This window comes from Mugil cephalus, chromosome 16, assembly GCF_022458985.1.
Source record: "Mugil cephalus isolate CIBA_MC_2020 chromosome 16, CIBA_Mcephalus_1.1, whole genome shotgun sequence".
Classification (NCBI taxonomy): domain Eukaryota; kingdom Metazoa; phylum Chordata; class Actinopteri; order Mugiliformes; family Mugilidae; genus Mugil; species Mugil cephalus.
Window position 1 is genome coordinate 6,178,548 of NC_061785.1, and position 26,418 is coordinate 6,204,965.

The 26,418-nt window shown below is 42.4% G+C and overlaps 1 protein-coding gene across 14 annotated transcripts in view; it reads right to left on the reverse strand.

Moving 5' to 3' along the window:
* Positions 1-713: 713 nt before the first annotated feature.
* The window catches only part of LOC125022175 (calcium-activated potassium channel subunit alpha-1-like), a 100,185-nt gene continuing 74,480 nt past the window's right edge, over positions 714-26,418 (reverse strand). For 2 of the 14 annotated variants that reach the window (XM_047608566.1, XM_047608565.1), the window contains exons 19-32: positions 24,463-24,636; positions 22,138-22,170; positions 18,974-19,067; positions 14,168-14,291; positions 13,576-13,800; positions 12,393-12,585; positions 11,324-11,437; positions 11,045-11,137; positions 9,970-10,100; positions 9,049-9,243; positions 7,401-7,519; positions 7,076-7,297; positions 3,780-3,808; positions 714-2,976 (exon numbers count right to left, since the gene is read on the reverse strand). In XM_047608566.1, coding sequence (XP_047464522.1) covers positions 2,825-2,976; positions 3,780-3,808; positions 7,076-7,297; positions 7,401-7,519; positions 9,049-9,243; positions 9,970-10,100; positions 11,045-11,137; positions 11,324-11,437; positions 12,393-12,585; positions 13,576-13,800; positions 14,168-14,291; positions 18,974-19,067; positions 22,138-22,170; positions 24,463-24,636 — 1,898 coding nt within the window. In that variant the 3' untranslated portion in view covers positions 714-2,824. Of the gene's footprint in view, positions 2,977-3,779; positions 3,809-4,528; positions 6,857-7,075; positions 7,298-7,400; positions 7,520-9,048; positions 9,244-9,969; positions 10,101-11,044; positions 11,138-11,323; positions 11,438-12,392; positions 12,586-13,575; positions 13,801-14,167; positions 14,292-18,973; positions 19,068-22,137; positions 22,171-24,462; positions 24,637-25,914; positions 25,924-26,418 lie in introns of those variants that run through there. The other 12 variants (XM_047608576.1, XM_047608575.1, XM_047608570.1 and 9 more) reach the window with 11 other exon arrangements.

Consider the following 26,418-nt stretch of genomic DNA (forward strand, 5'->3'; position numbering starts at 1 on the left):
ATAAAACATGTTGGCTTCATATCAAATCAATCAATAAATCAATCAGACCCCCTCTGAAGAACCTCCGTGTAACAACCTAGGGGGTCACGGACCCCCTGTTGAGGACCCACGATCTAGATTTTATCCATCAAATTTCTTTCTACTCTCGTCTGCAGAGAATCTATAGTAATGTCATTTAACTACAACCAACAAGATGACGTCTGTTTCGTACCAGGACGCTCCAGCCTTTGAACATGCTCTTATGAGCTCTTATGGAGTATCGGTTGCTAATTAAGCTTAATGACCGAGACGAGTGCACTGTTAATTTTACACACTTGTAACGCGCCGAGCCCTTACGTTAAATCAATACATTTACAGTAACGAGAGTGTTTCTGGTGTGATGGTTACACGTGTTGGTTTCCTAAGAAGAGGTGACAGTGCCGCTGGCAGGAGGATCAGGGAAATCAGCGGCCTCTCTGCGAGGTGTTAGACTGTAAATATTATTGGCATGCTGACAGTCTCCCACAGAGCCGTGGTGTGTAAAATCGTTAACAAGCAACATGATGGGCTCTCTCCATCCCCAAGGTGAGAATGTGGAGAGTGTTTTTATCAGCCATTATCCAGAGGGCACAGTGAGGTGTCCCGTGTCACAGTTCACTGTAGCAAAGGAAAAACACAAGGTTCTCTGTAACAGTCCCTCCATCAGAAAAAAAAAAAAAAAACACGACACGCTGTAGAACACAATACATCTGCTTTTAATTTGTGAAAATACAAAATGAACCCATGTACAATTTATACAAGCCTATTTGTACAAGACAATAAACGTTTATTTATTACTGTGTATTATGACAGTCAGAAATATCAACTTAGCACGGTCATTGAGTCGACAAGTCAGTGTGCTTTAAAAAAAAAAACAAAAAAAAAAAAGAAGAAGAAGAAGAAGCACAAAAAATAATACAAACTAGATCGCAACGCTGAACGTCTCTCAACCCCACAGGAATACACCAGAAAGGAATACTTTAAACATTAAGCTTTTACAGATTTACATAAAAATATGATTTGCTTTCAGGCTCTGCTCCTGATGATGGATGATTTAAAAAAAAAGAAAAAAAAAGAAAAATAGTTTTAAGACTTTTCAAATTAATTTACTACAGTTATCTCCAGGGGAAGTACAGCGTCACATTTAGGGAAAGATAAAAAAAAAAAAAAACAACTTGAAGCCTCTTTTCGCAGCAGTGGGTCTTTTTTAGAGTCCTCCGTTGGCTTCGGCACTGCCTGGCACATTACTGGCACCGAGGGATGGACAGCTCGGATGTTCTCTGTGCCAGTAAAAATGTCACAACCTCCCTCTTTTATTTATTTATTTCTTTTTTTTTTTTTTACATCCGACATAAATCCTAGGCTAGACTGCGATGCATCATCTGTGGATTAAGAATTTTATGAACTGCTGTGATTTATTTATTTATTTTTTTTAACTTTTCCTCCCACACATTGATCCTGAAGTAAAGTGACAACAGTGCCAATATAGCTGTGTTCCATTATTCCAATAAGACATGATTAATAACCAACACGCTCTGTAAATATATAGTTTTATGGATATATCAGATATGTAATCAGGTAGCAGAAAAACATACAAGTAGCCAAAAAAAATATTTTTTTTCTTTTTTTTTTATGATAGAGCTGCTTTTCATGTTTGCCAAATAAAAAAATAAAGCGTTAGCATGTCTGATTATGGCATTAAGATTGGTCATGGAGTACGTACAAAGTTGCTTAGTGTCCTCCAAGACAATCCTGTGTCAGGCAGTGCTTACAGCCAAAGGAGGACTTAAAGATGCCCACGATATGCGATATGTGGCTTCCACATCAAAACTGAAGTGCAGATTTATCATTTGCTCTCCATATATTATTAAGTGAGATTCATTTTTTGTTGTTTTATAAAGTCACTAACAAAACAGCTCTATCATATTTGGCTATTGATCAGGAAATAAAACAAAAATTCCCAACATTTTTTACCCTTGTAAAAACCTTGCAGAGATTTCATAATGTTTCTGGGGTTTTTTTGGACATCGCAACCAAAAACAGCGACATGAAAACACATCATTAACGTACGACTCGAAAAAGGCAAAGATAAGACGAATATGAATGGATAGAGATAAGGCTGGGGCCGGATGCCGTTTTTACGCGTGGGCACCGGCCGTCGTTACTGTCACAAATGTTGTGAATTAGCTCCAAATGGCAAAGGAATCGCTGAGAGTCAGTCACTAACAATGCCATTGTGGTGGAGTTGCAGCAGGATGTAAAATACAATACGAGTTGAACATACTGTACAGAATAACTCTGACACGCTGGGTGAAGTAAATGCAGTAGTAGTAGAAGTAGTAGTAGTAGTAGTAGCAGTAGTAGAAGTAGTTGTTCATGGACAGCTAAAAAGGCAACTTTTACAATTGCAAAACGCGATCCAGAAATCAGAACCATCACCTCTTTTAGTCTTTTTTTTTTTTTAATTGTTCTTCTCATTCAAGTGACCCTCATTCCCCAAAATGTAACCGAAAAAAAAAAAAAAAAAAGTCATGGAGTCTGGTCACTGCTTAAAGATCAGCTGTGCAAACTAACAGCTGAGCGGCCGCGCGGCATTCGACTACGATTGTCGCGATGGTTCTAAATCTCTCTCGTACGATAAACTGGCTGCATGAAGAAAAGCGGGTTCTGCGTTATCTAAAGTCATTTTGTGGCGATTCATGGCTGCAGACGAGGAGGCGTGAAGTCCTGGACTGACACGAACACGGCGAGGCCCTCCCCCCCCCCGGGGAGTCCCGGTGTCCAGGTGTTGGCGTGAGTCCGGAGCTCAGCACTCGTCCTCTGCCTCTCTGATGGGTGGAATCAAGCTGCTTGTGGATTTATACTGACTGACTTGGTTGACGGCGAGCGTATTCACAGGCTTGATCTGTATGGTCCTCAGGTGGGTATTCTCTGGCTCATCTGTAAACCATGTCTTTTCTGAGAAAGAGCCAAAAAAATCATATAGAGACAAAGAGGAGGGACATCAGACAGTTAATGCTTTCGCGGAGGTAAGTTTCAGTGTCATCAAATTGGTTTCTGTACATTTTTAAGAGAAACTGTTGCTTGAGTTTATGGGTTTAGGGTGAAATTCTGACATGATGTAATTAAATAAGCACCAAAGTGGAGTTTTAGTGGCAGGTAAATATCATTTAGTGTCCCAGTTTTTTCAATTTTCATACATATCACAGAGCCATTGAAGCATGCTGTTGGTTGGGTCAGGAGACATGCAGGTCCAGTTACACAAAAAAAAAAAAAAAAAACATGTTTCATACTCGACTACATCAGATTAGAAGTTAATACAGTGTTTCGCTAATTAAATACATATTTTGACGTCTCCCCTTGTGAGAGGGCTTCAGGCTTTTGGCTTGATGCAACTTTCTTCTCTAGTGCTGTTGAGTCATCCACTTGGCAACGTCCATGGTCATGCATTTTCATCAACGTGACTTAAAGCCGCGGTGCGGCAGCGCATTAACACATATGCCAGTAGGTACAGGTCACCGGCGATAAAACATCAAACGTGACACAGAGTAAAGTGAAGTGGCATCAAACCGTTCAGTTGCAATCACACATTCAAAACCTGCTGTGAGATGTGCTGCCGAGGTCACAACCATGCGTCCCTGATGCACTCATTTGGAAACACCAAAGCTACTTGGCTTTCATTCAGAGGGCAAAATGTCAGCGAGGGCATGACTGTGTTCGATGCATTATTTAACATCATGCATAGTCATTCACTTCCATACCTTGGCCCACTCTATTCATCCTTGTTGCACTTTGGGAAAAGAAAGTAGTACACTAAATGTAAGCTAAATGGGAACATGAACTAATGTGACCATTAATAACAGAAAACTGCACAGCGTGATGATCACAGGCATAAAAACAGCAGATGATCTCATTACATATGGATGTAGAGTAGGTTAAACAGTGGGCTGCAGACATCTCAGTGGAAAATAAAGTAAAACAACATGGATCAAAGTCTTTAAGTGCCATTATTATGCATCTAGCCACTGTAGCTGGTGTCAAGCAGCCATACCGTACCCATGCCTGTTGCTAAAGCAGCTGGAGGGATGAAGTCTGAATTTCAGATGGAATTCAAAACCCAATCAGCAGCATGCAGCTAACAGAACCAAAAGTGTTACAGAACGTACTTAAAATAACAGAAAACTACAGCTCATTGACCATATTTCTGGAAAAAAAAAAAATAATAATAAAAAAAATGCAATGTAAATGGTGAAAACAGGCACAGATTACTAACCATGGTAAGCTTGAAGTGTTCATTCAGCAGCTCTGATTTATTTTAATACCAGAAAATATTTGTAGGGTGCATACCTCTTCTAATTCTCCAAAAAAAAATGACTCAAAACACAAACAGTGACAGGTAATAAAGTCGATTAACTGCAGACAGTAGATACAATTCTTGGAGAAACCCAACAGTACGCCTTGTTTTGGGAAAGTCTGCCCCAGTATACACACATGCAGTTAAGTTTCCTACTCTTGTGATAAATATTCAGCGCCCAACGAGTGCTCGTTATTATTATTGCAAGCATTTGAAGATTTATCAGTGATCACTGCGCCTGGCTTGATGAATGACTTTCCCTAACTAGTACTGATGAACCAAGCCTCCAGTTTACAATTAGATCCCAGTGAAAAAACAAGCTGACAGCGGTAAGGTAATTAATAAAAATGGAGTAATCTAGAAGAACAAAAAAGAGACAAAATAATATTATTTCAAGTGGTTTCTGTCTGATTAAATTTAAGTATTTAATACATTTCCCTTCAATTCACAATAAAACCGCACATCTAACAATTACATTGACAGTTGAAGATAATTCATCTCATTAAGAATATATAGAATATATCTTGACATTGGAAGCAGTATACGCTGCATTGCATTGTGGGATACGGGCTCTGAATACTGTTCTGAAGCTATATTATGGTAAACAGCACTTACAGTGCCGGTTGAGTGTACAGCGTGTTGGTATTTTATCGACATGGGACACACTTGTCTGCTTCCTGGCGATGCGTGAACTCTGCGTGAAGACTGAAAGTGTGCGCACGGAGACGGACCCTCTGTCTTCTTGTGCAATGTAATGATTTATAACCATTTAGATCTGATATGTTGACAACCACAGTCACAATGTCACGGATGTGGGTTGGATTCTGTATTTTTTTTTCTTCAGAGTTTCCTCAGGTATGAGGCAATTTTTTGTTTCTCAAAATCGAAAGGGTTGCATCTATGAGACCATTCTTCAGAGAGAATGAGTCTGTTTTCAGACTCAGACGGTCGTGAGGAATCGCCTGCCTGATCAAAACGTGGGTGGCGGTGCGTTATTGTTCTTTAGTTCTTATAATGGATTGTCTGTTGCAAAACAGCATTGGGTTGAAGTAGAATGTGGCGCCAGAACATCTCCGACCATAGACTGATGACTGATTTAAGTACCAATTAATTTGTTGGATGTACAGTATATTCAGCCAGAGCTAGAGATATGATTGTACTCCACTGTTTGAGGTATGCAAAGTGACGATTGGAGTTCCTTTCCTTTGAATTGGGTAAATTATTCCTCCAGACCAGGCTTTTCTGGGTCATTTGGCTCAACATTAATACGCCATGAGTGCTGCTGCTTCTGTTGTTACAGGTGTATAAAACAAAAACAAAAAAAAGCACAATCAATGCTTGCTACGAGTTACTTGGTCCGTGCTGTGTCCTGTGTTGGTTTCTACCAAGGATGTGGCTTTCTATTCATTTTCATGGCGAATCGATAGATGTAGCCAAGGAGTGACAGTTGTCCAGTTTGGCGACTTCAGGCTTTGATCGCTTTCGATTTGCTGTTGTTGTAGTTAAGTCAGCTTTATTGAACCTTAACTTTCAGCACATACCGGTGCAGTATTTATAGCAGAACTATTACTCAGTGTATCATTCAGTAAGTGGTAATAACACAACCATTCACTAAAATACAGTGAAAAAGATGTGTGAAGACAGTGTAATTATAACGTGGATGCAACTTTATTAATAACAGTTCCTACTTGTAAAATATCTCCACATAATTAATACTTCACGGTGGCAAATAGCATTCAGTTAAAAGTATAACATTTTAATGGAAATCAGAAGGCATTAAGAGGACACAATGTGCAATATTTATCGTAGACATGACATAACATGAACTTTTTCTTTAAGACATGTCATTTAGAACTGCAGTTCAAGTACATATATAGCTTTGATTTGAAATAAAACAGATGTTTCAGCAGAGCAAAACCTGGAATGCTTTAAGGTGGAGAGACCCGGTGACAAAAAAGTTGCGGTGAAGCAAGAGATGAAATCAAACGTTTGTCAGTTTCTGTTTTCTAAAGGGGACATCGTGCAAAATTACACATTTAAAAGCCCTTCTTAACATTTTACCCCAAGTTGGATTGTTTCAAATGGTTCTGTAAGAACATGGCAGTAAATCTTGAATTAATTATTATTTAGAGTAGATTTCTTAGTTGTAAAAGGAAATTCTCCATTAATCACCTATATATGTGTGCACATATTTAATAAAATTGACTGCAATCAAAATGTTAGGATTATTCAGATATGTTATTTTGGACTGCAGGGGGCTTTACGATGATTCATATCATACAACAATAAGCTCAAATCATGATAAAGTGCCATTTCAAAAAGCTAACGACCCCGGTAAAAGACTTCTGTAGTTTATGGAATATAAAATGTACAAGATAGGGGGGAGAAAAAAAAACACAGTAACAGCTAATGGATGGAAAGAAACTGCAATAAAGCCAGAAGCCCCTTGATAGTCGTGGTTGGCTGTGCTATAGGCCGGCCCTGCTAAAGGAGAGAAAACATTCTGTACTGCGTTGTGTTTTTAAATGGAAACATACAAGTGGACGTACGAGTGACACATACATACACATTCAGACGGACGGACGCACATAGAGACGTGTTAACAGTCTGTCTGAACCCTGCAGGAGGACACACAGGACAACACTGCTTGCAGGCACAGTTCACGGACATAGACAAGTCAGAGAGCTTTAGAAGGGCACATACTTTTGTTTGTCCCGTGAGTCCCTGCTTTTGGCGCGGTTGGTGCGGTTGGTAGCCGGGATCGAGTGGACGGAGGAGCTCTTCTTGCTCGAAGAATGTGACGAATGGGACGAGTGGGAGAGGCTGGTTCGGGACTGGCCGGCGTTGTGGTCAAACTGCATCAGGCAGAATATCAGGTCTGAGGGCACCAGCTCAAATGCGTACGGCGGATTGGTTATGACATACCTAGCAGAGGAAGGCAGCGTGGCCACAGGAGGCCGGTTTGGAATTAATGCAGGTTAATTCAGATTCCAGTTTGCGGCGTGTGAATGCAAGGACACGTACTCACCGTTTAGTGCACAGGCTTTGTGCGTTTAGGTGTGCGTCTCGTAACCGGTAGATGCCGAAACACAGCATATTATATGTTTTCAGGGCCTTACAGAACAGGTCGCCATAACAACCACCATCCTGTAACACAGCAACAGAAAATAAAGAATAGTATTTTAGGCAGAGATGTATAGTAATGAAGTAGAAATACTTCACTAGTGTACTTAAGTACTAAAATGCTGAGTATTTTTCTTTTCTCCTACTTCCACTTCTATTTCACTACATATTTTTAATGAGCTTAATATTTTTACTAAGCAAAGCCCCGCCCCCAAATGGCCATCGTCCAATCATACATCCTAGCAACCGTTACTATGTAAACAAGGTCCATCAAGCGGGCTGTGTTTGGACACTAGGTACCGCAAGACTTTATCTGGGGGGTTGTTCATATCCGAAGTCGAAAACCTAACATGAGCAACGCCTTAAATGCATCAAACATAATGTTTCACTCCAGCTTAATATAACAAAATAAACAAGCATACATACGTCTGCTCCAAGGTAAGGCTAGAATGGGCTAAAGCCACAGTGATAGCTAGCTAGGTAACGTCGAGCTAACAAGATGCCCATACTGTATGTACAAAGCCTCATATCAAAGTTATGGTAACTATTGGCTAATATTTGTCATATTAGTGCCAATCTAACGTAAGTTCCTGTTAGCTTGATGACTAGCGACTTCACATTTGCTAGCTAGCTTTAGCTGTTGTGTTGGGTCTGAGTGCTGGGAGGCAGATTAAACTTATTCTGTTTTCTTTCATGTAGCATTTCATGTAGCATTTTGTGAATGAACAGCCTACTCCTGAGGCTAGTGGCTGTATATGTACTCATTTACTCTATCTTAGACATTCCTCTCCTTGTACAGCATGTACTGAGTTGTGAGTGTCTCGTCGGCTTAACATTTGAAATAATATAAACAATGATAGTCTCAGTACTTGAGTAGTAAATATTAAAATTAACTACTTGCAATACTTAACGTACAGAAATGTTGAATACTTCAGTACTTCCACATAAGTGTGGTGCTTAAAGAACACTTCAAGTCTGGGTCTCAGGTACTTTATGTCTGATTCTGGGTAAATCACCACAAATATAAATTTTTTTAGATTTAACCTCTGCCTGAGTACACACTGCCCCACGAGTGCTTTTAAAAAGTCATGAGGCAGGGGTTGGCTGTAAGTTTTCTACAGTGACCTAACAAGATACAGTTGGCAGGCTAGCCTTAAGTTACTCTGCTGAGTGATATTAGATACAACCTTGACAACAAACAAATGCCAGGGGAGAATAAACAGCTCAGTACAGAGAATATAGCAAGGAGCTCAGAGAGTCACAGTGACCCACACAAGCTGCCACATTCCTGTCCTGCTAGCATGTTAGCTGTATGCTTGTATGTATTAAGTAAGACAGTGTATTAATTGCTGAAAATGACTGAAAACTAAAAAACAGTTTTGGTTGTGATTTAATTTTCTCAAAATGTCCTTGTCGCACATCTCAGCTATTAATCATCTTGGTTGCACATCGCCGCCATCAGTGACAGTCTGAGTCCTTTCACTAGTCAGCTTACACAACACATGCAGATAAAGATGTCCTTGCCCCTTCGGTTGACAAGACCACTCACTTACCCCGAGGTCGGCAAAGGGCCCGTCGTACAAGGCCAGCTGTGCCACGCGACACCTGTCCCTGTTCGCCAGGGTCTGCGGCGTGCTGTAGCCGCCCCGTAACGCATTCTCCTCCGCCAGCAGCCCCTCCAGCTCCGGCGTGGCCCCGCCTGTTACCAGCGTCCGGATCAAGGTGAGGATATTATCATTGAAGTATGTCTGAAGGAATGAAGCGAGAGGAGGGTGAGTCCTTGAGCAAACACCAACTGAAGCCGATCAAAGTGCCGGCCGGGGCCGAGCGGTGCTATCTATCCCCCTGCTCTGTCACACTGTTCTGAGGGAACAGACGAGGGAGTCCGGTTACTGCAGGTTATCGTCACTCCCATCAGGCGCAAAAGATCCATGCTAACATTCAGGGCATTCATCAAGCTAAATATAAGACAGCGTTTCAATCCCCTACAGTCGATTTGTTATCTTTTTTTTTTTAATTCCTTACTGTTTTCGCTGTGGTGATTTCAACAAGGGCAAGCGTCTGCCCTTTTCTTCTTTGCACCGCAGCCCCCTTGTCTCGCCCTGCTTGTACAGCTCAGTGACATCTCCCTTGGCTGCTGACAGCACTATTGACTAATATGATGGATGAGGGCTGTCCATTAGGTAGCATTACCTTTGTCTACACTGGAGCACACTTGAAGGCAGCTTTGTTCTAACCTCACTCAAATTGAAAGGCAGACAAATGAAGCCATCAGACCGAGCACAAGTTCCAGTCTTGCCATTTATTGTTTTAACGGGGAGCAGAGAGTGCCTGCCTCTTTTTTTTTTTTTTCTCTTTTGGAAGTATAGTGACGGCATTCAAGAACATGCAATTTCTCTGCGTATTTCAGAACGCTGCACAAACAAACCAAACAAAAACGCCGCCACGTTTCCAGATTTGTCTATTTAACTTACCGCGCTCATTAAGGAATCCAGCACGCTGACTGCGAATGCCGTCCCACAGGCAAAAGGCTGAGTGAGGTATAACTCTGTGTCGGGGTCGTCATCGTCATCTTGGTCCAGGAACTGAACATTCGAGTCGTTCACTGTGAGGACAGACGGGGTAAAATTTAGCTCTTGAAATTCTGCTCGTTTTCTGCGCATCTCATGATCTCATGGAAAAAAAAACTGACTGGAAAAAGCATGGATCAGGCAAGTAGCTGATTCACATGAAAGAGGAGGACGGAAAAAGTGCAGCGGTTGTGCACGACAATCAGTAGCAGCAGATATGGATTGTATTAGGAACCTGTGCATGGTTTCACCACAAAAAGCTTCGTTCTGAATTTGGCCAAGCTTCCTTCACACGAATGAAATGAAACCATGTCTGGCGTTCGACTAACTTGCCTCCGCCACATTCCATATCCAAGGCCGTTCATGCACACTCATGACACCATGCATATTGTCAAAGTTCCAGGCCTCAGTTCAAAGTCCTCCTCAGGTCAATATCAGCAACAGCAATATGCCATTGTTTGTCTTGTGAATCCAAGACAGAACTTCCAATTACTTGCACTTGCGCGTCAAGTCAAATGAAAGTGTGTCATCGCCCCAGAACCTTCTTTAAAGATGTCTTTGAGCACAAAAACACATGCAGTAGCTGGAAGAAAGTAATGATGTAAAAGAATTTAGCTGGAGAACTGCTACTTCTGTGAGGACAGAAATAAATGTCAGTCATATCGACAGGGCTGAGATGAAAGGGGGGCACGGGACAGAGAATGCGATCCGACAGAAGATGGTATGAAAACAGCCACGAGGACTTCTGAGGGATCAAAGGCCCTGTAATTCTTAGAAAAATAAAAGGGAGAAATTTTGCTTTGAGATAAGGGGCCAAAACAAGACAGGCAATTTCAACCAGAACCAAGGGTAAAATGTGCTCAAAGTGATGCCATGGGAATGGACTGAGCCTCTTGTGCAGCAAGAGAAATCAAAAGAAAGCTGATATGGAGGCAGCGGCAGTTACAACACTGCAGTACAGGACAGAGGCACTTCTTACCCAGCTCAGTTATCATTTGTATGCTGGTCCCACTGCTTTTATCCTGACTGAATGAAATCACAGGCACTTTTTTGCCTGGCTTTGCTAATGGCGCTGGACAAGCGTTGAGGGGGAAAAACAGTTAACATGGTAGACGTCAACATGGGGAGGGGAAAAAAAGCCCAAAAAACTTAGTGAGGTTAATCAAGCGTTGGCGACCTTTAATTAGTTAAATATTAATAATTAAAAAAAAACAAAACAGTAGAATCGTGTGACACAAATACAGAGCAGGAAACGTACCTAGTTCTGTTATGATGGGAATATTCGCTCCAGTAGTGACAGAAGTCTGCCTCACTAATCCGTGGACTGGGCTGTTTTCAGGAGAAGATCTATCCATCCCCGGTGGCGTGAAGCCTTTTGAAAAAAAAAAAAAAAAAAAGACACGTAACATAACATAAAGCACATCTGTTAATGCAATATTCAATACTTCATCAGAGGTGTGTTATTTCATCCATTCCCAGCCTAAGGTGGGGGGCACAAAGTTGCTGAGTGTTACCGTATTCTTGACAAGTACCAATATTGGTCTGTATATATAATAGATGTGACACGCTGCTCATTTTGTTTCCCTCTGATTGTGTGCGTGCGCACGCAGACGGAAACACTTCTCTCTCCCTCACACACACACACACACACACACACACACACACACACACACACACACACACACACACACACACACACACAAATAAAAAGGCGTGTACAGTACGCAGCCATGAAATAGAAAATAAGTGACGCAAGATTGAATTCAAATTGACTTGACGTTCATTGCTTTCCTCAGACTGACAAGTAAGCACATTAAATCAGTGATGCTGTATGTATTATACATAGGCCATGTTTTGACATCCATCACTTACCGCTGACTAAGGCAAATGCGAGGTCATACATGTATTAGAGGAGTAATGAAATTGCTATTTTTTTTTTCCTTTCTGTGTCTCTGGTTCTTTAGGTCAAAAGGTTCCTAAAAGCATTTCTCTCTTAATGCCAAAGAATGACCATTACTGAAGAAGCTAAAGATTTATAAAGCTGTAACATGCAGTATTAATAAATTATACAGTGCACATGCTAGTACAGACCCAGATAGAGGAAGAATACAAAGGCACAACAAGCCAGGTAAGGCTGTGCTTGTTGCCACCTATTGGGTTTGTGAAGAGACCAGTTGTTACAGTAACCTGAGGAAGAGTCAGGAGGGTTTACTGTCAAGTGCAGTGACACCAGGTCAGCCAGGCGGCACCCAGTGAGGAATATTCTCTGTGCCAGCGCCCCGTCCCTTCCAGGCGGTGCAGTGAACTATGATAGGGCGCCTCCTTACCTTGAGAATTAGCCTGCAAGACCCCGATGCTGTCGTCGAACAGCATGGATTTGATGTTGAGCGACGCCAAGATGCATTCTTTGTCCTGCAGTGATGCATCGTCAATATTGTTCTGATTGGCTGACAGGATGACACACATGTCGCAGAGGTTGATGTTGACAGCCCTCAGATCGGCCCGGCTCAACGGCGTGCCCTTCAGAAGGAGAGACGAAGGAGAGAATTTGTTATCTCACCTGTGGGGGGTACGAGAGATGAATCAGAAATGGTGAATTACGGTTGTCAGGCTCGAGACTTGGCTCGGATTCGTGGAAAGAACTGAACTGATGCCGCTTGATTGTCAAATGCTTTTCAGATCCATCAGTTATGCTGAACAAAGGGCGTCAGGTGGAGGCTGTAGTAGATGATTTAGCGACACTGAACACCGATAGTGGGAGTTACTGGTAACTTTTAGGTCCAGACTGCTCACTGCAAAAACTGAACTCTTAGGATTAAACATGTTTACTGGGCAGTTTTTTGTTAGAGCACACTTTTAAGTGTTTTGTTCCTAAATTACCGTAATAAGCTACTAGAACTTGATATTTGGGTTTTCTTACTGGTTTTTAGTTCGATTCATGCTTAAAATGAGACCTACCACGGTTCTAAAGCTTTTACATGAACACAGACAAGTCCAAAACTACAAAATTACATTTTTACAGTACTTTAAACCACTCTGTTCACATCCTTCTCGACTCTTTTCTCTCATTTACGGGAGAGCTGGGGTTAGGGTTAGTCCATGTCGTATCTTTTCTTTTTATGGAGACATGATTAACTTTATTTAAATGTGATGGTGGTTGCATATGCCTTACGTATTTTCCTACATTATAAGATAATAATTCTTATAATGTAATATAAGAATTATATTACATTATAAGAATTTGGCAACTTTGACCCCAAGATCGTGTCTGATATGGATTTTGTGTCTATATTAGGCACATTTTACTTATATTACATTTATTTTATATATATTATTCTGTGCCTGTAAGTGCCTCTTTCTAACTATAGTATTTTTTATTCTTTAATTGTATTTGTTTTCATTATCCATGATTTGAATTACAACAAACCCGTGCAAATACACAGCTATAATTTATTTATTCATTTATTTTTTTGTTTATTTATTTATTTGTAGTTTTTCCCCTGTACTTACCGGCAGAATAGAGACTTTGGGGAAGTTATGAAGTGTTTCCCATTCGCGCTTCAGATACTCCAGGGAGCCGACAAATACGATGTGCTTCAGCTCGTGGTAGTGAAAGTTGCTCGCTCTCAGGGGCATGACAAAATTTCGGAGGCCGATCAACGCCGACGTCACGTCTCCAAATATGCACACGACCACGTGACCGCTCAGGACCGTCATGGCTGCTTCACTCCGGGTCTGAGAGGGGGGAAATCAAACAGGGCAAAGAATAAAAATAAATAAATAAATGTCGCTGGCATAAATGTGCATTTGTAGCAAATGTTTTCTCCCTTTTCAATCAGCCTGCTCAACCTGTGAAATATATCATGCAGTTCATGGCTGCAATAGACTGTGAAAGTAATTTGAAAAATGACATATGTATTAGTGCAAGAAATGTTCTATGTACAGGGCCTCCGTATAGCAAATGACATGTCAAACACCTCATTACAGAGTGTTTAAGTGCCCTGTCAACCTCTGATGGCGCTTCGTGACATGACACATCTGTCACCGGGGAGAAGAGAGTCAGGGACAAATGATGTGTGCCGAGCGAAGGAACGGGACCCACCAAGATGACCCTCTCGATGTCTTTGGACGGGCACCAGTGAAACATCCCCGTGGAGTCGTATTTCTTTACGTTGTCGTCCATGCTCTCAATCTGCTCGTTCCCCGGGATGAGCAGCGGGTCATGTCTAATCAAACGAAAAGGTGGGGAGGGTGGGGGGAGTGAAAGAATATCATTAGGGCCGCACATAAAAAAAAACCGAACCACATCTTCACGGCCTTAACTTTTTAATTCATAAACAGAACCTCCGAAATATTTAGGAAACTCCAAACAAGTAGGTTTCTGACAATTTTTTTTTTTTTTTTCCTCTTTGCTGATTCCTGTCAGAAGCCATCTGCAGAAATGCCATCCAAACTGCCATGTCATCAAGCAGAGTGACATCAGCGGCGGCAGCCAGGCGGAAGGAGATGGCAGCAACACACAGCGTTGACTGGCATGAGCACGGAGATGCAATTACGCCCCCTTACTGCATACAGCTTTTGACGTAGTGTGCTGCGTGGTAAAAGCTTTAACAGACCAGACTCTAAATATTTCAGCAATTTGCCCAGCCATATTTGCTTTCCAAAGTGAAGGGTATTAATGTTTAATCAGGCCATCAGAACTATCCAAACTAATTTGACTGAGCGTAGTTCTGAGCTTCAACCAACCTGGCTCTGACCACTGTAGTGGTCTCCCAACACGAGTACCTGCGGTTGTACGACACTCGTTCTGGTCACAGCGATACGATTGAGATCTATTCCTTCTCAGTAAGAACTAAACTAAAATTTTCACATAAATAAATGTCTGTAAAGTATTTTTTTTTCACCAAATATCAGAACAAAATGGTGAAATACACAGATCAGGCATAACGTTATGACCACCTTCCTAATATTGTGTAGGTCTCTCTTGTACCTCCAAACCAGCTGTGACTCATCAGAGAGTGGACATGGGTCTTCTGAGGGTGTCCTTTGGGGTCTGACAACAGGAAGTTGTTAGTGGGGGCCTTTGGGTCCTATGGATTGTGGGGGTGTAGGTCGGGATCTAGTGAATTTGGAGGCCAGGTCAACGACTTGTGCTGTTCTTCATGATTGTTTTGAGTTGTTCTTAAAGAGTTTTTGTGCATGTAGTGTCATTGCTATGGGGTGGGGGTGCCTGGTCTGGTCTAGGTGGGTGCTACATGTCTAAATAACATCCACTTGAATGAATGCCAGGTCCAAAAGTTTCCCATTGGAACACTGACTTGTTGAGATGATTGTTATTTACCTCTCCTGCCAGTGGTTTTAATGTTGTGGCTGATTGGTGTACATGAAAGCATTATTAAAGCATTATGAATGGGAATCCGTTGGTGACATTACTGCGCAAAATCACAAGCTTCACACTGTTAGTGAGTTGTAGGCCAATTTAATGTTCAACTGACGATTATATGCCACGAAAACACACCTGCAATTACCACTTGCTGTCATAAGTGCCACCAATGACAATGAGAATACTTAAGATTGACACTTTAAACAGAATTTTGTAAAATTATAACACAATATGATCATATCATCACAACATGTTCCAGGTCACTAACCCAGACACACAAAATAAATTCAACATAAAAACCAGGACCATCCATGTCAGTAGCAGAGCTAACTACAGAGCCAATGTTCTCCCCGGCGTAATTCCCTTTGCTCCAAATCGACAGATTGAGATCACAGTTCAAAGATGTTATCTCCTGGAAGCCCAGACAGCGGCCTTCTGTCTCCGTCCAAAAACCTTTTAAATACTTGACGTCTTCGCCTCATAAAAAGAGCACCTCTTTAATCCGTGTGAGTACTTTAAAAGAATGCTACCTTAAGTAACACGTTAAGTATGCATGAAAGTGTCAGCTGAAACTACCATCCCTCAGGCTCCTGGAGACTGAAGCCAAAAAAAAAAAAAAAAAAAAAAAACGCCTTTGGGCTCATATACCCCCAGGCGAGACCTGGATGTCCTTTCAAGAACAGAAGTAGCTGGAGAAGGAAATGTCTCTCTCTGTCACTTGCTACCTCTCAGACTCCAGTCTGATGATAAATAGGAGAAGACACAGTGTGTCCAGATTAAATAAAGTAAATTATTTTGACGTAAAAGTGCTGGTTAGCGATTAAAATGCACAATAGAGGAGTAGGAGTAGTAAATATAACCCAGTAAAGCTCACATGAGATGATTTGCTGCAACATCTAGCAGTTAGTTGAACAAATAATACAATTAAAACATCCCTATAGGACTTGTGTTTTAACCATTTTAAGTTTTAATCAGTTAATTGATGAATTAATCATATTAAATGTCAAAAATGCTCATTACAATACCCGAGACCTTGAGGTGGTATCTTTAAAATCGCAGCTGAAGAGCTGGAACCAGCAAAATGGATTAACCAATTATCAAAATTCAGCCCCGACAGTCGTAAATTATCATCCATAGCTCTAATTGCATTCTATATCAACAGCCTCCGCAAGTTCTAATAAGAGCGAAAGCACTTAGTGGTTTTACACCTTGGCTAAATATTTCATCAAAAGTCAAATGTTTCAGCGCTCGCACAGTGGAGCTGCTGTCACTTCGGTTTGTCCTTGTGGAGATGACTGGTGAGGCAGAGCTGTGCCAGGATAGCTATCGCTCACTGTCAGCCATGACGGCCTGTCACTATCCTGCACTGCCAATTGCCTCAGCGGTGCCGTGGCAGACGTGACGTGTATGTCATGGCACCCCGACGGGACCAAACGCGTTGTGACATCCCACAGTTAGATGTGTCTTATGACCCATCAAGGAGCCTCCGGAAATGGTGTTAATTTCAGCGAGGTCGTCATTTGCTTTTTGCTAAGTCGCAAGACAGGACGCGTTAGTTTGCCGGGACTCTACGCGGAGCGGCATCCTGGAAACACGAGATCGCGCGGTGTCGTTCCTACGCGTAATTCATCACGCGAGCACGCGTGACGAGGCTTAACACATCAGGACCGCTAAACATAAGGCCAGGTGTCTCCTAGATGAGCGTAATGACACCCGAGAAAGACGTAAAGTAGAAGGCTGACGTGCACATTATGCGGGTCCTCTGCTACAGTACCAGTAGCTTACTGTAACGCCAGCACTGAGGGCGAGCTAAGTCTTTGAAAACCCTCCCCATCATGCAAACTGACAAAGGCTTGCTCTTCAAAACCCACAGCCAATCTGTTGATCATTACTTATTTACAAAGGCCTTCGGGCCGCCGGTCCTGTAAAAACACATTTGATATAATATACACAGTTTTTTTTTTCTGTGCTTGTTGCAATGAAGTATCCCTTAGGCTACCACAGCGAATCCTTCTCCAGTGTGTAGGCAGCGGGCGCCGTATGAAATAACACATCCACCTGTACTGCAGCGTAGCAGCATGGCAAGTAGATGGATTGGTTTGGTGGGTTGATATTTAGCTGGTGGCTATAGCATTGAAAGAGCGAGGGTTTTTTGACCCAGGAGGCTGGAAATGACCTGGAGCGATCCAAATTTAACACCACTTGAAACCAAATCCAACAAGGACGAACGCCCACCTGAAAAAACAGAGGCTGCCGATCAAAGGAAATGCTAATCTATGCAAAAAAAAAAACAATCTGTTATTATATTATAATGTATATTGCTGATCTGTATTGTATCTACAGTTCAGGCATTTGAGGGTTTGATTTGCAAACGTCAAACCGATAGCAGCCGTATTAGCAACAACGGGAACACAAAGTCCCCCGTCACTTTTAATTCGGTTTCATCCGTACAGTTCCACTCTGTACACATCAGGCTGCAGGTCTTCCCTGTTGCCTGGCTCCCTTTATAACCTGGTACTTAATGACAGCGACTATTACTATTATCATCCCCGTAATGGGCTCTTGTTGAATAACAGTGTTATCTCCAGTCAAGATCAATAAGCGGCGATTTAATTCCACGAGACAAGATAAAAGCAAGGTAGCATTTGAAATTCGCCTCTCATTGTGATGATACATATCATCTGTGGCCTTACGTGCTGAAAAGACCTCAGAGGGATCCGACAATAGATGAATAGCCCTGGGCTATCTATCCTTTAGAGCCTCTCCGACTGCCTGGTGCTGTCATTAGTGCCAGGCCTGTTTAAGAGCTGCAGTGTGTGGATGTCACATGGAGCTCCTCTGTAAGGCTGACATGTTTTCCCTGAAAAACAGGGCCACAGGAAATGTTCTGGGAGGTGTTCTTCGTAACAAAGTGGCTCCACCGAGCGCAACGAGCAGGAAGATTTTTGTTTATTCAGTAGGAGGATCATCCCGCAGATACTAGAATCAGTTTGGGATCTAGTGAATTTGGAGGCCAGGTCAACACCTTGTGCTGTTTTTTCATGTTTGTTTGGGTTGTTGAAACGTTTTTTTGTGCAAGGAGCATCATTGCTATGGGGTGGGGGTGTTGTTCCTAATACGTTTTTCTGTGTGTGTCAAAAACTATAGTAATGACACACAATGGCAGGTCCAAAAGTTTCCCAGCAGAACAGTGAATTGTCACAAAGTTATCAATGGTATTCACTTCTCTTGTTGTAATGTTGTGGCTGATTGGTGTAATAACATTAAATTTCATTTCATGGTGGCTTTTGTAAATGACTGTTAGCTATTGTGGCTAAATTAATAGCATTGTTATGTTACCCGTGCCAGGCTAGCTCAACCCTAACCCTAACTTTTATGTAATTCCCCCCATTGTGGGACAATCAAAGTTTTTCCCTCGGTCTTTGTTGACTTAAAATCAGCCAGAATCACGGTAGTTTCAGCCGACTCTATATTGCTGAACATCAAAAAAACTGACATAGCTGTATCCAATCGGTGCCGTCCTACCTCATTATCTTGGGTGAAGAGTTTGGAGAGTTCCTCATGCCTCCATTGCGCTGCTTTTTTTTGGGCGACAGCGCTGATTGTTGGTCCTCTTCAACTACAACAAAAACACAGCGTTAGTGGGGGACGGGTGAGGAGTGAGTGTTTGTGTGTGTGTGTGTTTGTGTGTGTGTGTGTGGGGGGGTAATTATGAGAAAACATGCAAAAATCCACAAAAGGGTGGCAGCAAGAGAACAACACGGCACAATTTGCGGTCAGTGAATTCAAAGAGGCAACACAGAGACGGGTGAACGAGATGGAGTGGACAGGACAACTTCGACTCCGAGGTTTCGCACGATGCAGACGCGACTCGTTAGCACGTCATTTGCATGGTTGTGCGCGGAGATGCAAACATGCAGGAGCGCCATCAACAGCTGTCATGCCGACTGCGAACGTCTGTGAGTTTTCATGAACCGCACACACACACAAATCTGAAGAACTGCTGTAATCCACATGTCAGCACTTTGATTAGTCAGGTGATGCAGCTCCGCAAATACCTTAAAGGCTACTTTTATTGTTTTCATTCCTTGTTAGTGCAAAAGTACTCAGGCCTGGTCTTGGATAGCGTCTCTGTTTATCATGCTAATCACTCACATTCTCGTTTAATTAAGGTAATAACCTATAAACATAAAACATCCTGCACTAGGAAATAAAGCCCCTTTTGTGCCAATACTGGATCCAGTCTGGATCGCGGGTCTTTCTTCATCTTAGGAGTGGCGCCTTTGGCTCATATAATTAGGTTGGTCCTCGTGCCAGAGTGATTTATGTACAGCTGAGATGCCCCTCGGACATTGTCTTTATCACTTCACCAAACTGCACTCGGCTCTTCGAATTAACAAGTTTTACCCCCCGAGTAAAGTAATCAGGCGAATATTTTTTTTTTTTTTCGCGAGCAAATATCGCAGCTGAAGAAAACATCTGTGGGAAAACAAACACGCAGTAAGGGAAGGTCTCTCTGCTAATAGCGCTTTAACAGCTATCATTCAGTGGGAACGGCTTGTAACCGGTCACGGACGAAACACTTGAGTGTCTTTTAACTGATGGTTCAAGCTGTGAAATGGGTTTTTATTTTATGTTATTTTTTTTCTTTTTTGTGCTAAGAAACTGCGAGGGCTTTCGTTACAATTAATAAAAGTCTCAGAGTTCATGCTCCTCTGCGAACGAACACATGATTTAAGGCGCTGCCAGCGTGTCTGACAATGACACCATAATGGAAGATGTTGGAAGTGCAGGGGGTGTTAAAGGGGGCGGCGGGGGGGCTTCCAGTGGAGAGGGATGCTCCGACACACTGGCCCTTCACATCTTTGCTCGGCCTGTTCAATATTTAATGTTTCACAGCTGACAGCTGCACACACTGGGTCATTAGTGAGGAATGCTATACATGCAGCCACCCCAGACTGGCAAGCACATGCTTAAGGTTGTGCTGTATTTGAGTACAGGCCTGCTGGGGAGGGGGGGCGGGGGTGGGGGCATGGCCCTTACACTGCCTCTGACTGAGTGTGGCGTTACTGGAGTGGTATCTGTATTTCACCGGCAGGCTGCGAGCCCGCTGGAGCCGGCTGGCCTCTTCTGCCACCGCTGGTAGCCGGCCTACTTGGCCCAGGTCCCTGGAGCCCGTGAGGCTCAGTCTCAGAGCGGAGGGCACGGCGGGGGACCGCAGGCTTCCCTTGCGGTTATTTACCAAAGGGACGGACACGCCGGCGACTCCCCTGCGGACCCCGCTGGCCGCGCCGTGGTTCAGTTTAGACGACTTGTACCGATAAGCCGGCGACGGGATTAGGGGGCTGGTGTTTACTGCTAAATGAAGAGGAGGGAAAATCAGCAGCTGTACAGTGCATTGTTTTTAAAGTACGTTAAATCCAGATGGCTTTTATGTTATATAAAGAGGTTTCTGTCTCCATTAACCAGCAACATAGAGGTGAATAAAATTTCATGATCACAATTCAGTTAATGTCTTTATTCTAATAGGTCAAAGTGGAATTCCCAGACGTCTTAACTTTACTTTATAAAAACTAAAATGATCTAATAATCCAATCCCTGCATTTTTGATTTGTGCGAACTCGCGCTTTAATTCTTCAAGTCAAACACGGGGGACGTGATTTGATTCAAGCCGACCTCAATAGGACCTGCAGTGTATATGTTAATAAAACATCTTGTGACTCTTATCATAATTAAAAGACAATCACAGGTTTTGGGGGGTAATTCTTTCTGGCACAAGAATGCTAATGGCTGCATAATTCAGAAAAGCCTCATTTTTATTAAACACCACTTAACCACCTCGTATAGCCACGGATGAGACGCTTCGATTTGACATTTGCTGTGATATTTATAATAAGCATGAATTAATAATCACGCTTTCAGGTGTTTCAGCAACTGTTATGCCACCAGAACAAGGAGGTGACAATGAGGATTAAGAGCCACTAGCTGGTGTGTGTAGCTCACGCCTGACTAAGGGGGAGGTAGATTTAAAATCCAATTGGCTACTCAAGATATAACGGAGGTAGAACTGGTAGAGATGCACAGACCACACATGGGTTTTCTTAAAAAAAAAAAAAACATGTCTGGGGGGTAAAACTGGAGGAGAGAGATGATTATTTCAACAGTCAGCTGTCTAGCAGATTATCCTCCGTGCTCCAGACCTCTACTATTCATCTGCCCCGTGTCAAACATGCACAGCACTTCTTCAGGACAACACAATGTGGCAGATTTGCTGCCGATAACAGATCATGTTAAAGTGGACCAGGCCCACGAGCTTCACACTCCTCTGAGGTCTGGACCTGAGAAAGCGCCGGATCGGCTCGCTGCAAAAGCTGAACCGCGATCGGGGGCGTCTCAAATACTCTAAATGTGGAAATTAAATGTAATGTTTTTGAAGTGCTGATTTAATGCGTCCACGCCACAGTGAAGCAGCAGCACCATCTACTGCTGAGCTGCGGCTGAAGCCTTAAACACACAGACACGCAGTCGTCTCCTAACGCCCGCACACATGAAACACAGCGACGCACAGCGACAGACCAGACAGCAGGTTAGAGACAGTTCAAGTGGCGGGACGGCTGAGGACGCATGAGTGGAATGGTTAGAAAACAAGACACACAGAAAGAGAGAGAGAGAATGGAAATCAAACTTACTTGATTTGATATATCCATTATAGCTATTTTTAGCTGAGAGAAAATGCAGAGACGGATGAGAGGTTACAGGGAAGAACAGTTTGCAATGAAACAAGCAAATTATAAATGACAACTGAAGGCTGAGGAAGTTCCCTTTAAGGGCGCCCTTTTAAAGACAACATGAACAAAGCAATGACAAATAAAACAGAGGTCAGTTTTTTGTCTCAGCAATGTGATCAGCAGCCTCAAACGCAGCATCAGTCGTCAGCCCGCTGCATGTGAACAAGCGCTTGTTGTGGTTATTGGCAGGTCAAGAGAGCGCGAGTCGTCTCAGTGGAAGCGGATTTTAACTTGAAAGTTGTGTTTATTCTTCTTTTGTTTGACCGTTAACATGATTTTAGATTAGAAAATATCCCAAAAAATGTAAAAATGAATAGTTTAAAAGGCTTGATTAGTCCCATAACCTATTTAAACATAGACAAAAACAGGCAAATTTTTTTTCTTAAATTTCTTTTAGCTTGACATCTAACGTTTTAGACTAATTCACCACATAAATCCCCCTCAAACTGATGGAGAGATTAAGTAGGGGCCCCCACCTACTATATGCGTTCTATATAAAACTAGTGCTATTTATAAATATATATTACTATTATCATTTTGCATACAAATTAAGCTAAGCTAAGCTATCCCTTATCCCTTTATCAATTCCCTTTGTGTATTTGAAAAAATTTTAATTTGTGGGGGAAAATTCAAAAACAAATAATATAAAAAAAATGTCTAATCAACCAAAGATCCCCCTGCAGTACCTCCGCAGACCTTCTAGCCTCCACGGCGTTTTATTGTTCATTCATCTGACCCGTCTGAGACGACCTGCACGGACGCGTGGAACTTTCTGTGAGTCAGTCCTCGGAGCCGTGAGTCCCACACATGCTCATTAGTAACTTATTTGAACCCCCTTGCTCACAATAAAGGTCACGCATTGAGCTTTAGGCGGGACAGTGACAGCGATGTTCAAACAGGGACCTCGCTGGTCCTGGCATCTGTCGCCTGCAATCGGAGGGCGCGAGCAGAGTCACAGGACTAACAGGCTAGCATCTGTCCCACAACGAGAGGAGAGGAGAGGGGCGGGGGGCACTCGGCTGCCTGGTGGTTAGGAACTGTCAGGCTGAGTTTCATGACAACCGGTAGCACTCCTAAAAATGAAAATGCAAACATAATTTCCATGTCAGGCCGTATAAGGCCTCGCTCCTCGCGGCTCCCGCACCGTGTCGACAGCCGCTCCGCTCGGGCTCAGCTAGCCAGCCGGCCGGGGCGACGCTCGCAGCACACAACCCTGAGAGCCACGTCGAGGGGTGGGAACGCCCAGAGACGTTCGACTGCACACGGAGCGGCCTTTGATCACGAGACTAAAGATGTGTGACGGTTAGCAGTGTTTTTCCAGCAAACTGTATCAACGCTCCGGCACGTTCCTCGTTCCTCCTGCAATGCGATGCGATGTCAGTTCAATTTAACATGCCCTCTGGCAAATATATATATAAAATTAAAAAAAATCGCACTTGAATTAAGAATTCATATGCAACTCAAGTCACTAAAATGAAATATGATCAAATACAATACAACTCTATTGCATTGTGCTTTATTTCTGTTCTGCTTCTCCAGCAAACGGAGCAGCGGTTTGGTTTTGGAGTGTGTTTGCTTCAGCTTTTGATTTTAATTTAATAAAGCCAGTACATTAAGCTTAATGAAAATCCCCTCAGGTGCTCTTAAGACCATTATTAATTTATATTAATCGTCGGTGGCGTCTACACGTACAAACATTTCAAACCCTGTCCTGTTCACCCATATCTGCAGGGTTTAAATTTAATAGATATTATTTGGGTTATTCTTGATAAAATAAGATGAAGCATCCCTCTCCAGTGGCGTCATTACAGCTTTAGTAGCTACACTCTGATCTGAGTTTGTTGTGTTGGTGCTTTAATCTCTTTTAAAACCGTTGTAAGCAAGGTCAGTTTTCACACTGCAAAACATTAGTTAGTCAGCGGCTGGTCAAATTGCGACTAACGGGTCAGTTTGAATTCACATTCTCTTGACAAAACACCAGCGAAAAAACAGAATACCAGCATGCTTCACGACAGCTAAAAGTCACCTCCAAAAATAGCAACACAGGGAGGGAAGAGCAGCAGCCGACTGCAAATCAAACAGCTGAAACTCTAAAGCAACATCTTCATCCATGACAGCGACGGCACGGCAGCTAGAGCTGGACAGCACACAAGCCGGAGGACACACCGCACAGTTAACACAGTGCATACAGAACACCGAAGAGCACGTGTCATGGCGACAACTTACAGGCACGTAAAGTGGCTGAGCAATCATTAACAGAGACAGCAGAGAGTGGGATGTCCCGTCGAGGGGAGTCCATGTAACAACGCACATTAACCGGCATGCAAGAGCAGTCCCGCTCTGAGCGGCCGCTATCAAAACAACATGCCAGTCTCATTTTCTTGTAGGCGGCCGTCTTGGCTACAGTCATGGGTTCAGACGAGAGGAGAGGAAGAGCAGGTTAATGTGGAGGAAGAGTGGACAAAGGAAGACAGGGCACAGAGGAAGGCTGCTGCTGGGACACACGAGATAAACTTTGTTGTGACGCCGTGCGGATACCTTTTTGGGGGGTGCATTGTGTTTTTGGACCAGTGTGAGGGAAAAGTGAATTTAGCCGCCACGTAAACATCTTTGTTTTTCACTCTCACCTCGGGCCTTAGAAGCTAAGATATAAACACTACCGCTGAAAAGTTTTAGAACAACACGCAGTCTCCTCTGGTGGAGTTGGTCTAGACTAGACTTTTGGTTTGTGATGAACTGGACAGAAGAGTGAAAGCAAAGCTCCCTACAAGTCACACAAACTTCTGGGAACTTCTGCAACAAAATTATGAGAAAGTATTAGAAAAATATTTGATTTCCAAGTGTGTTCACATGTTAAATTATCCAAAGATGGATACAGGGATGAGAATATATTTTGGGTTATAAATTGATTCCATGATTTCTTTTAATTTTTTTTTTTTTTTTTGTCTAAGTGTTTTTAACAGTTGTTTATTTGGTCTATGCTTTCATTTCAGTAAATGAGACATTAAACTGCACACATTTCAATTAAAAAAAGAAAGAAAATAATATTATTGTTCTAAAACCTTTGACCAGTAGTGTATATACATACATATATATGAGGTATGAGCATATTTAATATTTAAACCCTGTGACTAAAGCTTCACTAAAGTAAATGTTCTAGCATCAGACAATAAGTTTCACTTCTAAGTGTAAAAACAAACAAAATGACGAGACCTTTCTGCTTTTCTCAAAACATTCCTAATATCAGATCTGTCTTCTCTGTGAATTTCAGCATTTTAGTTTTGATGATTTGTTAAATTATTGATTAATTTGATCAAAATACTTGTACTGTTGATACTGTTGTGTGTTTGTGAAAGGACAGCGGGGACCTCTGGTGGTGGTCTGGAGAATTACTGACTCATGCATGAAGGAACTGTTGATGCTTTGATTCTTTGGGGATGCGGCGATAACAGTTTTTTATTTTTCGATACCGTGCGTTTTTTTTTTTTCCCAAATTGCTATCGTTGCTTTAATGTTTTTAAATTTCAAAAAGCGACGTGCACACGACAACAAGAGGTTGGGATCCAGGCAGCAGAAACCGTTGTACATGCAACATTTACAGTACATTCAAACAGGTCGCGTCAGTCGGGGGGTCGAGGGCGGAGGAGGGGGGAGGGCAAACAAATTCACGTTACTCACAATATATCACTATAAAGTGAATTTTTAAGAATAGTGTGCCACGTTCCCAAGCAGCAGGAAAAGAATACATCAAATGCCAATAGTTAGGAGTTTAATGGCTGCAAGTAGAAGAAGAAGAAGAAGTGGCACATGATGTTTTTTTTTTTTTTTTAAAGAATAAAATAAAATAAAATCTAGAAACACGTGATCCATCCAGGTACCTGTGGTGTTAACAGTCTCTCTGAGTTCCTGTTAACGTCACAAAGTTATTACAATAAACACAAGCTATTATATGAAAGAAAAATACAGCAAACAGCCATCAAACAAAGAAACAAAATGCACATTGAGACTGAATTTACAGACAAATCATCAATGGTTTGGAGAATACGCTTTAAATGCTGAACTACGAGCTCCGTGCGTTGATCTCGTGATATAGAAACGCTGCTTGCACGCTGGAAGAAAACTAAAATTCAAACAAACGTCAGTGTGTAAAATCTCAAATGTCTGCGTGAAGAGAAAGCTCTG